The sequence below is a fragment of the Nycticebus coucang genome, chromosome 8 (assembly GCF_027406575.1).
Source record: "Nycticebus coucang isolate mNycCou1 chromosome 8, mNycCou1.pri, whole genome shotgun sequence".
In the NCBI taxonomy this organism is placed as follows: domain Eukaryota; kingdom Metazoa; phylum Chordata; class Mammalia; order Primates; family Lorisidae; genus Nycticebus; species Nycticebus coucang.
The window spans coordinates 126,737,247-126,753,439 of record NC_069787.1 but is presented as its reverse complement, the minus strand read 5'-3'; the positions used below and the strand labels follow the sequence as shown (position 1 = coordinate 126,753,439).

The following is a 16,193-nucleotide window of genomic DNA, read 5'->3' as shown; positions in this document are numbered from 1 at the left end:
CCGCCTTTCTGTGATTATATCTCAGTGTTAGAATGTTTTTCCTACTCACTCCATTGGTGTATCAGTTTCTCTTGCAGGTTAGAAATCTCTGTAGGTCTTTTTCTACTTATTTCTATGAGATTTTCTGTGCCTTATTGATTGATTTTTACACCCAAGTGTACCATCTTATGCTTAGTTCTTACTGAATTCTTCTTTTTTATACTCTGATCAGGTAAGCAGTAATGCATGGTACCTTTTGTTTCAAAATCTTGCTAACTTATCTACTTAGAATTCTGATATGTTTTAATGTTGTTTAATCTTCCTTGTTTAGGTTCGTAATGTCCTTAATGATGCAGTGGATTTGCTGGAATTCCGGGATAGAGTCATCAAAGCATCTTTGAACTACGCGCACTTGGTTGTTTCAACGTCTCTTCAGTGTTACGTGTTCTCGTAAGCACCTTTCATTTTTTAAAACTCCAGAGTTTTGTCAGTGATGGGCAATTTATTTTTGAGATTTCACATCAACACTGTTTGTTTTAAATGTAACTTTTGCAAAACCCAAGCTATCCTGAACTTACCTCAAAACCAAATGTAAAAGTGAACAAGGAGCAGCAAAAACAGATCTAAAAAGTCTGTGCATTAGAGGCTAATAACACTTGGTAAGAGGAAATACATTCTCTGAGGTAGTGTTTACTCTTGCTTTACTCACAGTTCTCAGCAGTTTAGTGTAATTTGATTTAAAACCCAGAGCTTAGGAATAGCTGATAGATGGCAGGAAAAGGAACCACCTATCCACTGTGCGGAGGTTTAAGTTGTTAATATCATGTGGCTGGGAGGTGCTGAAACTATTTCTAATCCAGACCTGTCTTGCAGAAAGGTCTGCAAGACCTTTTCACTATGCCATGCTGCTACTATTTTTCAGATGAGAAATATTAGATGACCCACCCAAAGTCCCAGAGCTAATAAACAGCAGAACTGGAATTTATACTTAGGATGCCTCAATTAACATATCACAGACGTTTATTGAATGTCTACTGTGGGCTAGTTGCTGGAGGCACAAAGTCTCTGCCTTTTAGTCAGGAGTACACACATGTAAATAAATCCTTTCAGAACAGTGCACCAAGTACTATAATGGAAGAGCATATTCAATTACCATGGAACTAACGAACTGTTTTTTTAAATGCGTGCCTATCTACTTATCGAAAAGTATTTGGCATTTTAGATGTTAATAAATAACTATTTATCTTTTAGTACAAAGAACTGGAATACACCACTTATATTTGACCTCAAAGAAGGAACTGTTAGTTTAATTCTGCAGGCAGAAAGGTAATTTATTATATTTATCTATTATATTTGGGGTTAAAATATCTCAAATAGCAATAAGCACTTTTTAAACTAGCATCCCATTTACAGAATGTTACACTTGTCATTTGAAATCAGTCTGTTTCTTTTAATGTGTTTTAGAAGACAGTAAGCTCTTTAGATGAGTGGTACTGAAACTTTTAGTCTCAGAATTTTTTTACATTCTTAAACAATTATTGAGGGCTATATGTGCGTTATATATGTAAGTACTCTGTTAGAAATGAAAACTGAGAAATGTAAGTTATTAATTTATTTAAATGATAATAATAAACTCATTACAAATAAATGCCAGCGTAATGACATAAGAGAATGAGAGTGACACGTGGTAACTCCTGTGAAATTTAGTTTTGACCTCACGGTCCCCCTATTTTCTATTTTGTTCTGTTTCTGTTTTTGTTTTTAAATATTGGTTGAAAGTCATTGGTTTCATCAGCCACTACTAGACTGTGACCTGAAGTTTGAAAAACAGTATTCTCTATGAAGACCTTCAGTGGATACAGGACTAAGAAACTCCAGGCAATTAACTGGAGTAAATTGGGGATAGCTGTTATGCAAGAACTACCAATTAGTTTCTCAAGTACAGTGAATCAGAGGACAGGCAAAGAAAGCTACAACCCAATAAAACCTGGAATAAAGTTTGAAAATATAATCGACAGTAACCTAAAATAGCTGCCCATAAAACATGTGCACTAAAACCAAATGTTTTAATCTTCATCCTTTTACTCATCAGTGAGGCAGTTCTTAATAGTGTTTGTTATCAGGTTTTCTAGCCCACAGCTTTTTATAAATAGCAAACCAGAAGAGGAATGGTGCTGTTGGGCTGCTAGAGGCTGGCACAATGACAGAAAGAAAAGTGACTGCCTGGCAAGGGAGCAGGAGAAAACTAAAAGCACAGAACTGTGTAGCTAAGTAGTGTGATGATTCTGAGCACCAACAGGTACTCGTGAGCATCAAAGCTATCAGTGAAACAGGTACTGAAGAGTGTGATTATCATTTTAACGACCTTGAATAATCAAGAAAATGTTATGTCTAATTTTAAATCATCTATCCAATGAAATTGAAAAGTATGATTTATCTAGTCATATCATAGATTTTTAAAACGAAGGTCATTTTTGCCATTTTAAAGGTAAAATGTCAGCTATCTAAAAGACCATATTTCTGAAATTCCTTTTACTCTGACACTTCCAAATAAATTTTGTTTATTTATGCATTATAGTAGTAATGTATGCAACTCTGTAAGTTGACCACTCAAGGGTCCATAACAAGCTGGTCACTATATGGAGGTGGTCAAATAAGGAAGTAGGCCTTAGCATGTGTGGTGCATGTCTGGTCTATGAAAATTAGGTCAACTTAAGGAGGTGGTGGATGTAGGAGGTGGTCAACTATCGAGGGTCTACTGTATTTATGATCTTATCTTTTGAATATACTCTTGATAAAGACACATGTTAATGGCATAAGTAAGTAAGTAATTAAGAATATTTTAGTTACTGCCTATCACTGGTCATATTTATACAATTAGAGATATTTGCCTTTGAAACACGGTGTTTACTCACAAGTAGGTTAAAAGCTACACTATCTTGTTTGGAAGACAAAATTCTTTTAGTATTGAGACAGAGAAAGAGTATAAACTAATAATGTATTGTTTGGTCAAAATTAGCAAATAGTGCTTTCATAAACTAATGTGTATGGCCATACACTAATATGTAAGAGCCAGACCCTTCAATTAAATAAGACACTTACCAATCCTCAAGTATTAATTTAATTAAACTGTATATTTGGTATTCATTGGACACATATTTTTCATTGGTTTTGGTGTTCATTTATTTACTTTTGTTTCCTTAGAAAAAAGAACATTAGCAATTCCTGAATTAGGAACTAGTTCTGAAGCAAGAATATTAAGACTTTAAGGTTTTTAAGAAGTAATAATTTTTTCAGCATTCTGTAAACAGGCACAACAATATAGTCGTAGTATACAGTTGTATTGTATAAATCAATACAACCTTTCAAAGGGCAGTTTAACAATAACTATTAACATTTTTAAAGAATATTCCCTTGAGCCAGTAATTATGCTTCTAGAAGATGTAATAAGGAAATAAGTAGACATACAGAGATGTATATGTACTGTAGACATTCTTTAAAACAGTGAATGATTTGAAATAAAAATAAACGTCCATCAGGAATGAGTTAGTTAAATAAAGTTATGGTATGTCCATAATTTATTTGCTATGGTTGTCTCTATAGAGGTAGGTAAGACTTTTGTTTTCTCTGTATTGTTTGAATTATTTTGTACAATATTCATAAATTTTCAAAGTAAAAAATCACAGCCATAAAGTATTTATGTTTTAAATAATAAAAAATTAATTACAGAGTCCTATGCCTTAAATATAGCTATCAGCATAGCCAAGGAACTTATCCTGCTGCAAAAAATGTTAAGAGTTTTTACGTATGAATACATACTGATTGTCACCATATGACTTCAAAGTCAGAAGTATCTTGTTTTAATAAATGGTTACCCTGATGTTTTAATTTTGCAGTCATTTTCACTGCTTCAGATTAACCTGTATTTACTCTTTAATTGTCATTAGTAGAATTTTTAAGTTACGAAATACATGTTAATACTATTTCATGAAACAAATAACACCTGCATTAAAATCACTGAATTGTAAATTTGAGATTTTTCTTATTGCCTTTGTATAGAGACTCTTCTTTAGGAAAGGAAAAGGATTGTGGGTATACTGTAAAAGATGTCAGGATTTTAGTAAGTAGGGTAGTGATTATGGACATTTTCATTCTTCCCCTACCTTCATCAAAAAAAATAAAAAATAAATAGTACACTCCTATTTGAGAATATATTTTTTTTTATATTTTAGACATTTTCTTCTTGTAGATGGTGGCGGTATCTATTTATATTCTTATGAAGGGCGCTTTATTTCTTCTCCAAAATTTCCTGGAATGAGAACAGATATTCTGAATGCACAGACTGTATCTCTGAGTAACGATACCATAGCAATAAAAAACAAAGCTGATGAAAAAAGTAAGTACATTTTTATAATTTTTCATGTGACATTTCCACGAAATTTGTTAACATTATAAAATTTTCATAAATTAACTTTCAATTTATTGTTTATTTATGTTAACTTTTTATGAAAGAATTATGAGCTTCCTAACTTATTTTAAACATGAATTAATTACAGAATTAAAGTCATACTATATATCCAATTAATAGAACAAACAGAAATTTTCACAAAACCAAAAATCAGTGGTAAAGGAATAATATATATCTTTATATATTCAGTAGCTACTGTTTCAAGATTGTCCTAAAAATGTATATTAATTTTTAAGCTTTTGATCTTTTTAAATATCTCTTTGTCTTCATTTGGTTACATACTAAATATCGTACTTCATTGTACTAGTTATTTTGTTTATAAATATATATAATAAATTTAAAATTAATATTTTAAGTTAATGAAGTAAAAAAAGGCATGAATAACTTAAATTTTGTGGTCTTTTTTTTAAAATTTTCTCTATACATATACATGTGTTTATTTGGTTTCCTCTTTTTGCCTTCACAAAATTAAAAAGGCTTAAAATTTAATAACAATAACAATGTTTAAGATAAGGACCAGAAACAAAAACCTCGTAAAGAAAGAATGAAGATAAATACATTCGGAAAAGAAATCAGATGATTGCTACAACGAAGTATTGAGTAATAATAATAATAATAATAATGCCAAACAAAGGTAACATTCACATGGTCAGATAAAAGTATGTCTAGTGTAGAATGCTTTGACTCTGAGGTTCAGTATGGAGTCATCAGTTAACTTCTTCTTTTTTATTTTTTCCAAAGTCTCAAAAAATAAACAACTAATATTTATAGATAAAAATAGGAGATAATTAAAAAAAAACAACAACAACAGATCATGCCAAATCTTATAGACATTAGAAAAAGAAGAAATACTTCAGAATCATTCTACTTCATCTGGATATACCTGATATTAAAATTAGAAAAAATATATTATTATAAAGGGAAATTACAAACATATTTCACTTATACATGAGGATGCAATATCCTAAACAACATATTAACAAGTTGAATTAAAAATGATTGTTCAAATAATGTACTTTGGTCAAAATTAAATCCAATTATGCTAGAATTAGTCACTATTTTCTTTTCTTTCTTTTTTTATTTTTTTCCTTTCCCTCACCCCCTCCCTCCTGAAATAACTTAAATAACTTAAATTTTGCCTTGGACAATCTAGGCTACATTAATATTTATAAATGGAATTTATAAGGTATTTTGGAATTCCATAGCTCAATGAAATAATTTTATTCAGGCATTGCAGATTCATTTATCCAGCAAATATTATTGAGTAAGCCCTCAATAATATGTGCTGTATGCCAAGCACTTTTCTAGAAATTGAGGATACAATGGTGAGCAAGATAGACAATCCAGTTAATAAAAACAAATAATCAAACAAATACGTAGTGAATTGTCAGGTGGGGATGCGTGCTGTGAAGAAAACTGATGCAGGATGAGGGAACAGAGTTGTAAAGATGCAGGACCGGGGTGACTTTTAGAAGCAGGTGGAGAGATTGCGAGGTGGGAACGACTGCCGTGTTTGAAGAAGGCCGGGTGACGAGGACAGTATGAGCGAGGTAGAGAGAGGTGGGTGAGAAGCACCGAGAGAGAGGCAGGCCCAGACCAGGTAAAGACTTGGCTGTGTAAGGGCGTGGGTGCGTGGGGAAGAGCGGCAGCAAGCATATTACCCTGCATTTTCATCCTGGGTGAATGAGATGGAAAACAGGGAAAAGGGGAATCTGGAGAGGATCTGCAAATCAAGAGTTTGGTTTCTGTCATGGTGTGTTTAAATCTTCTTAGACATCCACGCAGGGATGAGAGTAAACCCGGAGAGACAAGCCCAGGGCTCAGAAGGGCATGGGACTAGAAATGTACATTTGGGGGGGCATTGGCACACTGCTAGTGCTTACAGCTATGGCGCTGAGTGAGCTCACTCGGGAAATGAGTGTAGACAGAAATAGGGACCAAAGACTGAGCACATGAGCATTTAGAGATGGGTGAGAGAAGAGAAGCCAGTGGGGTAAGAGGACAACCAAAAGCTTGCGTGATCCCTGAGGCTTAGTGAGAGATATTAAATACGCATGATGAAACAGTGTACATTGCTGTTACCAAAAAATCTGACCTGACTGTTAATTGTGTTAGTTCACACCATGGAAGACCTAATTCAGGAGCTAGAAAACTCAGAATCTTAGTTTTCAGTACTTTGAAATAGTACCAGCTCTCAATCTGGTAGGAAGGATCACCCTCATATAGAGCTGTTCTGTGTCTGCGTGCCTTAGGTCTTCTCTTCTAGAGAACATTTGTTAATGTTTTATTTTATTTTTTTATTTTTTTTTATTTTTGGTAATGTTTTATTTTTAAGACTTCCTTCCTTTACAAAGGGAAAGAGAATGGCTTGGCACCCATATCTTAGTGAGTAGGGCGCTAGCCACATACACCGAGGCTGGCAGATTCAAGGCTGGCCTGGACCTGCTGGACAACAATGATGGCTGCAACCAAACGTAGCCGGGCGTTGTGGCGGGCGCCTGTAGTCCCAGCCTCTCAGGAGGCTGAGGCAAGAGAATCGCTTAAGTCCAAGAGTTGGAGGTTGCTGTGAGCTATGACACTACAGCACTCTACCGAGGGTGACAAAGTGAGACTATCTCAAAACAAACAAACAAAAAAGGGGTGGGGGTGGGGAGAGAAGGAAATAAAATAGTATCCAGATAGCAGACAGAATTAAGATGACTGTGTAATTGCTAATAGTAATAATTTGGAATTCAGATTTTTTCTTCAATAAATTTAAGATTGAAATTCCTAGTGATCAGTGTGAGTTGTCTATACTTTTCTTAGTATCTTTATTTTATTTTATTATTTTATTCATTTTGAGACAAGGTCTCTCTCTATTGCTTTGGCTAGAGCACAGTGGTGTCATCTTAGCTCACTGCAACCTCAGATTCCTGGCCTCAAGAAGTCCTCCTGCCTTGGCTTTCTAAAGTACAATACACATATTTTGGATAGATGCTTTAATAAAGTATAGTCATGTGCCACATAACATTTCAGTAAGCAACTGACTGTATGTATGATAATGCTCCCATAAAATTATAATGGTGCTGAAAATTTCCCATGACTTAGTGACATAGCAGCAGGCAGTCGTGATGTCACAGTGCCATGCATTGCCTTTTCTCCGTTGAGGTAGGTTTAGATACACAAAGATGCTGTATTACAGTTGTCTGTAGTATACCTGTGTGACATGCTGAATGGGGTTATAGCCCAGGAACAACAGGCTGTACCGTATAGCCTACATGTATAGTAAGCCGTACTGTCTCTAGGTCTGTGTAAGGGTGCTCTACGATCACACAAGAACAGATCACCTAGTGACACATTTCTCAGAACATATCCCCATCATTAAGCAAGGCATGACTATATGTGTGTTTCCAACTGAATATACCTTATTCTGAATGTTTCTATAGTGAATTCATATCTGGGACATATGTCATTATGCTTCATCTTTTGATAATTTATAGAATTTTAGAGCTAAAAAGAATTACGAACATTTCCACAAATATGGGTTTATGTGCCAATAAATGATCTCTTTTGTTGTTAAACAAGATAATTATGTAATTGTTTTGTTGTAAGCAGAAAATCAAAAAGACTGCAAATTACAGTAGAACTTAAAATGAGAGGGAAAACATTTTCCTAGATTCCTTTAAGAAAAAAGATTAGTATTCATTGATGGCTAAATAAAGGTATATGCTAACCATTTTGAACATCATTGAAGTGCCTGCTATCTTTAACTTATAGAAGGGGGCCATCTTCTTGTGACTCCAGTGGTTCCTTCCTAATTCGGGAGCCACTTTATATTCAGGATTCTTGTGCCAATCTTAGAAATCTGTCTCATCATAGGGGCTCAGTAAATAGATGTTGGATGGGTGTGAATACCCCTGGAGGTGAGTGCTTAGGCCCTAGAGCTACTGCTTTTTCTTCATCTTCTCCCATCCACCTTTGCAGACGTGAGGTGCTGTTAGTGTAGGTGACTACTTGAAAGGAATGTCTGGGTGTGTAAGAATGGAAGTTGAGGAGCAGTTACTCAAGTTTAGCCCTTGTCTCCTTGGTTGTTCATTCTGCCAGTTTCTGTTACTTGTTAACACTGAAATACAAGTCCAGCTCCCGTAGATCAGGTCCACTTAATAGTTGTGGGAAAAGCAGATGACTTCAGCCAGACACACATGTACCCTGGGCTCTTTATAATATGCATAGTCAGCAAACTGATGGAAGGCTTTCTTTTAAAAAACAATTCTAGTTTGTATAGCTATAAAAATAATCAGGGTTAGCTAAGCCTAATGCATTTTGAACCTGCCACCCTCTGTATATGGGGCCGGCGCCCTACCGACTGAGCCACAGGCACCGCCCAGCCTAATGCATTTTGAAATGAAAGCCAAAATTTTCTAATTTTTGTTTCTGTATTTAAATAAAAATTCTATTATAGTATTTCTCTTTCTCATTTTTCATAAATGTGACAGTGATTTCCTCTGTGACTATGCATATAGTCAGTGACTTCAAACTCAATATCCTATGGTTTATTAGACGCTACTAATCAGTGTATTGAAAGTGTGACCATCTGTATAAACCGTTCAGTTTTTTTACTGAATACTCATGTCATTTCTATCTTTTCACACCATTCCTGGCTTTTCATTTTTTTGTAACCCTATCCGTATGCTGTCATATAAAATTACTCCATTTGGAATGAATTGTGGACCAAAGTAATTTGAGAATTACCAAAAGACAATCACCAAAAACAATCCAAACAATCTTCTTTTTTTTTTTTTTCAACAGTCTTTCCAATAGAGAAAGCAATACCGGCTACCAACACTGTGGTTATGTCTGAGACAGGGAAAGGGCACAGGCAGCCCTCGTTCCAGGCTTCTTAGATACAGTGTCTCCTATAGTTTCTACAACTTCCTTCAGAACATCTGGGAGGGGTTAGGGTTGGAAATAAAAACTATCCATTATCATTATTTACATAGTGATTGATGTTATGAAAGTAGATGATGTTGCTGAAAGTATTTAGAGTGAAAAGGAAACTGAGAACAAAACCTTAGGGCAAAGGTTATCAGATCAGGAGGAGCTAGCGAGCAGAATGAAGACTGGGCCAGAATAGGGGAGAGTGAGGAGAAAACGGTGTTACATAGAGCACACAGAAGAGTTTCAAGACAGAATGGTCGGGAGCCTCACTGCTGCTGGGAGGTCAAGACTAAAGATAGACTCCTAGAGTGAGGGCTAAAAATAGTCCTTTGATATGGCAACATGTGGGTCATTGGTGACCCAGGTAAAAGCCTTTCCATCAGTGTGGTGAGGTTGAACTGCAAATTGTACTGGTTGAAGTGCAGGTAGGAGTTGTAAAATCTATAATAACTGTTGTTTCAGGAAGTTTAGAATTAAAGAGAAGCAAAGAATTAGTAGTGATTACTTATTTTAAAAAATGAAGGTATTCAAAGTATTTGTATGCTGACAATGAGCCAGAGGAAAAGGAATGGGTGAAGGCACAGGAGAAGTGGAGATGGTTGATATTACAAAGTATCTTAAGAAAGCTGGATGGTAGGATGACAGTGTACAGGTAAAAAATGTGGTAGGGGTGGGCCACAGGGGCACTAGACATTTCTTTGCCAGAAATTGGATCATGTGTGACAAGGGCCAGGGCTATTATAACTAAACTTGGAGATAAATCTGACAGATATTGAGCTATTACATCAAAAGTTACCAGAAGTATATTTTATATAGTGAATTTTTTTTTTTTTTTTTTAGACAGAGTCTCACTTTGTCACCCTCAGTAGAGTGCCATGGCATCATAGCTCACAGCAACCTCAAACTCTTGGACTCAAATGATTCTCTTGCCTCAGCCTCCTGAGTAACTGGGACTACAGGCAACCACCACAACATCTGGCTATTTTTAAAGGCAGGATCTCGCTCTATCTCAGACTGGTCTCGAACCTGTGAACTCAGGCAGTCCACCCTCTTTGGCCTCCCAGAGTGCTAGGATTATAGGCATGAGCCACTGCGCCTTGCTATCTAGTGAACTTTTTTATATTCATATCATCTTAATGAATATTTCATATCTATTTCATGGCTTCCAGATAATTCTTTTTAAAGATTGAAATTTATTTATTTTTATTTTATGCTGCTAGAACATTAAATATGAGATCTACTCTCTTTACAGATCTTTCAGTGTACAATACAATATTATTAGTGTTAACAGTGTACAGCACAATATACGCCCAATTCAGGGCCTCCCAAGAGTGGCGCCCCAAGTTTCCATACATACGGAAAATGGAAAATTGTAGCTAAATGCACCTTTATTTACAAAGTACTCATTACAGAATTTTACAAAGAGGTCGCCAACATATAGAGAATATTTTGTAAATAGAAGTGCCTTTAGCTACAATTTCCCATTTTCCCTATGGATGGTGACTTTTGGGACTGGGACACCCTGTATTTGTCTAGCAAATCTGTAGAACTCAATTCATCTTTCATTTGCTGAAACTTTATACCCCTTGTTTAGCAACTCCCTACTTCCCCCATACACCTGCCTCTGGCGGCTATGGTTCTGCTTTCTGCTTCTACAGTTTGATTATTTCATTGTGCCCCTTATAGGTGGAATTATTCAGCGTTTATCCTTTTTTGACTAGCTTATTTCACTTAGCATAAGTCCTTCAGGTTCCTCCAGACTATTACATATTGTGAGATTTCCTTTTTTTGGAAGGCCAAATAATAGTCCATTCTGCATATATACCACACTTTCTTTATCTGTTCATTCGTCAATGGACATTTTGGTTATTAAAACATCCTGGCTATTGTGAACAATGCTGCAGTGAACGTGGGCATGCAAATAATCTCTCTGAAGCCCTGATTTCAGTTCTCTCTGATAAGTACCCAGATGCAGTCTTGCTGGATCATAATTGTAGTTCTGTTTTTCATTTTTTCAGTACCCTCCATACCTCTTTCTATAGGCACCATACCATTTTGCATTCCCACCAGCAGTGTACAAGTGTTCCAGTTTCTCCACATCCTTACCAACACTTGAAGGCTTTTTAAAGTAATAGTCATCCTAACAGGTGTGAAATGATATTTCATTGAGGTTTAGATTTGCATTTCTCTGATGATTAGTGACACGGACCATCTTTTCATGTACTTGTTGACTCAAGAAAAATGTTCTGTTTTAAAATCTACTCTCAATTATCTCTGGAAAATATTTAATCTTGAAGTTACTGTGTGAGCTAATCCCCCCCAAAAACAATTTAGGAAGAGAAATTCATTGCTGAATGGCCGTCAAGAAGAAAACACTTTAGGGAGTAATGCTAAAATAATCACGATCCAGTTTAAAAAGAATTGTTTTAAAGATTGCATCTTATTGGTATGCATCCTTTTTCCTAAGGTAACTCTAAAAATTAAAGAGTTTAATGGAGATAGGGAAAGGACAGTTATGAAACATTTTCTCAAGAGTTCGGGGAAATTCTTAGACTAGGAGCTAGCTGAGCTCTCAGAGCAAATATTTGTGACAAAAACAGGTTCTTTAAGACCGCTCTATATCCAGCCACAGTGGCTCACGCTTGTAATCCTAGCACTCTGGGAAATAGGCTGGTGGATTGCTTGAGCCCGGGAGTTTGAGACCAACCTGAGCAAGAAGAGCAAGACCCTGTTTCTACTAAAAATAGAAAAACTAGCCAGGTGACATGGTGGGCACCTGTAGTCCCCAGCTACTTGGAGGCTGAGTTAAGAGGATCACTTGAGCCCAAGAGGTTGAGGTTGCTACGAGCTACAATGATGCCACAGTACTCCACCCAGGGCCACAGAGTAAGATTCTGTCTCAAAAAATTAAAAAAAAAAAAAAAAAAGACCTCTCTATAAGTTCTGAGGCAAGCCTTTCTGGTATTCTGGAACTTTGAGTTGAATATTCCACTAGTTTGTAATTTCATATTGATGACTCACAGAAAATCTCAAATGTTGGTAATTTGTTTCCACCCTGACTGGATGTACTGTAATTTACCTCTGACACTGAAGACTCAGAGTTAGTGCAACACCAAAGGTTAAGGACAGAGTCCGCCCTCACTTCAGATGCCCAAGTTTGAAGGTAGAATTCCTCAGGGGACCCTGGCTGGTTAAAAATTCAGGGACTCCTACCATCCCCTCAAGTTCAGTAATTTGCTAGAATGACTCACAGAACTCAGGAAAGCACTCTTATATGTATTTGATTATAATTTTATTATAAAGGTGTCAAAACCGCAAGGGGGTTTCAGCCTAGGTCTTCTGGTTGCTTGGTGCACAGAGATACGATTATTGAGACAACAAGGACTGCAAGGAGAAAAGGAATTTTTTAATATGACAATCTTCTTGTTGGGAGAATAGGAGAAGCCGCCTCAAGTTCCTATCTACAACTAAAGACTATCCCAGGCTTTTAAAGGAGGGCTGGTGTGTCTTGGGGCAGGTTCTAGTGTGTAACTAACAAGGGGCTAAGTGCATTGGGGCCAGGTTGTGGGGGAGGATGAATCTTGGCATCAGGAATTCTGGCCAGAGCCCTTCAGAATCTCATCTTCTTTGTCTTATAAAAAATCCACTCTTTCTGGGACACAATTCAAATGATCCAATAGTTAGTTAAGGGAAAAGATTGTAAAAAAAACCAACAAAAAAACATAGGGGTTATTGAAATTTGTTCTTAGAGCCAGACAGTAGAGTCAGGCCTGGGAGATTGTAGACTCTCTTTGTGGAATCAGAAAAAGTCTCCCTCTTGGCTCATCTGTATGTCCAACCAGGAAGCTCCACTGAGCTTTGAGTTTTAGTGTTCAGAGACTCTTTGGGTTTTATTACATGATTAATTAGACAGTTAATTAAATCATTTGCCATGAGATTGAACTCAACCTCCATCCCCCCCAACTCAAGAGATAGGGGGTGAGGAGTGTGAGAGGGGACTGCTGACCCTTCAGTCATGTATTTCATCTTTCTGATGACCATCCCCCATCCTGAAGCTATCAGAGGGCCCACTAAGGGTCACCTTATTGGAATAACAAAGACACTCCTATCACTTAGGAAATTCCTAGAGGTTTTGAAGCTACCTGCCAGGAACCAAGAACAAAGACCAGAGAAATTATTATTATTATTATTTTTTTTTTGTAGAGACAGAGTCTCACTTTATGGCCCTCTGTAGAGTGCCGTGGCCTCGCACAGCTCACAGCAACCTCCAACTCTTGGGGCTTAAGCAATTCTCTTGCCTCAGCCTCCCAAGTAGCTGGGACTACAGGCGCCCGCCACAACGCCCGGCTATTTTTTGGTTGCAGTTTGGCCGGGGCTGGGTTTGAACCCACCACCCTTGGTATATGGGGCCGGCGCCTTACCGACTGAGCCACAGGGGCTGCCCGAAATTATTTATTATACCACAAAACACCCTTTGGTCTTAAGGATCATTTCTGTCAGTTGTACCTAAAAGGTTCAGAACCAAAGATGAAAGATTATTCCAAGGCACGAGATGAAAGGAAAACAGAGGCCTGGTTTTGTGCAATTAAAATGCCTTTATTCCACCTGGGTGAAGGTGTGGTAGGATTTCCAAATGGGAAGAAATCCACACGTGGGTAATGGGAACGGGTGTTTTAAATGTGAGGAAGGTGGGAGTCCGGACATTACCTTCCCTGGGTTGGGTACCTATTGGAAGGTTGGGGGTTGGCCCATTTGCCTTTCCCAAATGGGACATCTGGTGGGGTAGGGTACAGGGTTGACCTATTCACCTTTTTTAGGTGGGACATCTGATGGGAGGGGCTGGGGGTTGATTCTTTTAAACAGATCTACCCTATTTGGGTGAGGTTTGACCCTATCATCCCAGTCTTTTTTGTCTATTATAAGGAGGTGGGATGATGGGCGTTGTATCTCTTTGACTACTTCCTGTGCAGGCAGGGGCTGCGTGGGCTGCCTGTAAAGAGAATAGGAGGGGGAGAAGAATGGGATAAGAGAATGGTGTTTACAGGGATTCTTTGGCTTTTTTAGTCCAAGTTGGTTGGTATCTAGTAAGGCAAGGATATGAGGAGTTGTTTTGGGGTGACTGGTTAATAAATCGAGACATGAGCCAGAGGGTTACTCAAAACTGAGAATGAGAAAAAAATCATAATTAGTGACCTTACTCAGACAATAACCAAAGAGGAAGATGGACAGTGAGAGGCAGGAACCAGCTGGAGTTGCCAGGGCTGCCAGCAATCCTGAGAGGACATCTAATACCCATTTGACCAAGATCTCTGTCTATTTTTAGAGGATTTTTGTAAGGTAGCATGGATGAAGTTGCTCCTGTGTTTGGTAGAAAAGATAAGCAAAAATACCTAGAGTTCAGTTTTCCAAGACAGCATCTAGGTGGCATTCTGATTTTCTGGGGGTCGTCAGTCTATTGCAGCTAGGCTCAGGAGGGAATTTCAGCCTTGTTCTGAGAGGGTCTGCACCAGATCTTCAGAACGACCTGGGCAACCAGACCTCTGTGGGCTAGACATGCGTGGGGGGGGGGGCAAGGGGGGCGGGGGGGTGGATTTGGGGCACTGCTTTCCCCAGAAGCTGGTTTGCTACACTTAAAGCATGATCCTCAGGAAGATTTTTTTCGTGACCCCATAAATGATCACTCGAGACACGGATTGACAGTACACACTGCGAGAGGTGAGGCTAACCACAGGTGCAGGAGAGTCCCAAGCACTTCTCGCAGAGTTCTTTTATTGAGAAGATACATAATGGGCCTGAAAGATTACTGAGCAAAGACATGCAGGGGCTCTGTGCTCAGGGAAATGATCTCACAGGTGCCAAAAGAGTATGTACTCAAGGAAATGATCTTCAAGGATGGTAAGGGAAATGATCTCCAAAATAACATGCAATTTTTCTCCACTAATCCTTGAAGGAACTCCCATAAAATGCTTAATGTTTAACATTAGCCTTATTACTATAGGACTGAACTTTGCTCCTCCAGGATTACTGAGTTACTTGGTGGCTTGCCTTCCAAGTCACAAGAGATTTCCAGGCTTGCCGGGAGAATGTCTTGTTCTCAGTAATTCCTCAGATGAGTTATGATATTGGTGGCTGTTGTAGTAAGTATGATGTTTAATCCTTTATAAGATTTTGGTTTTTTTGTTTGGAATGCCTCACAGAGTTTTAAGAAGTAGCCAGGTTTTGCTTAATGATAGAAGCCAATACTGGAGCTCTGAGAGGCACTGCCATACCTTAAAAGCCAGATCAGTGAGATGTCACTGGGAGTTCTGAGGGTCCTGGAGGAAATTCCAGCGTTTTTGTCTACCACGTGTGGCAGACAGCTGGTGAGAGGCGGTGGAGAGAGGGGGAGGTGGAGTGTTGTCTAAGGAAAGGGTATGGATGTGGGGATTGGAGGGCAATGAGAGTGGGTGGCTGATGGGAGACTATAGATCAGCAGCTCTCAACCTGTGGGTCGCGACCCACAGGAACTGTATTAAAGGGCCGTGGCATTAGGAAGGTTGAGAACCACTGCTATAGATGGAAGAGAGGTCTCCCACACAGAGAAACTTCCTGGGTTTTCTGATCGAGAGAATGGAGGGATTGTAGGAGGGGGGTCGGAGAGGAGCAGGAGGGGCTGTGGGAGGGTATCAGGAGAAGCTGGTGTTACCTAAGCCAGGAGAATCTGAGAGGGTTCACAGGATGAACACAGGGAAGGAGTGTTTTGGAGTCTGAGACATGCCCATACTCCAAAGTATGGGATATAAGGGGTCTCTGACCTTTTGCCTAATTTTTGACAGTAATTATTGAGATT

General features: G+C 38.1%; 1 protein-coding gene across 1 annotated transcript in view; it reads left to right on the top strand.

The window, feature by feature from the left end:
- Window positions 1-16,193, top strand: part of IFT80 (intraflagellar transport 80) — a 114,329-nt gene that overhangs the window by 62,189 nt on the left and 35,947 nt on the right. Inside the window, exons 8-10 of the mRNA XM_053598854.1 lie at window positions 311-429; window positions 1,231-1,305; window positions 4,212-4,375. Of these exons, the coding sequence (XP_053454829.1) occupies window positions 311-429; window positions 1,231-1,305; window positions 4,212-4,375 (358 nt within the window). The remainder of the gene's footprint in view (window positions 1-310; window positions 430-1,230; window positions 1,306-4,211; window positions 4,376-16,193) is intronic.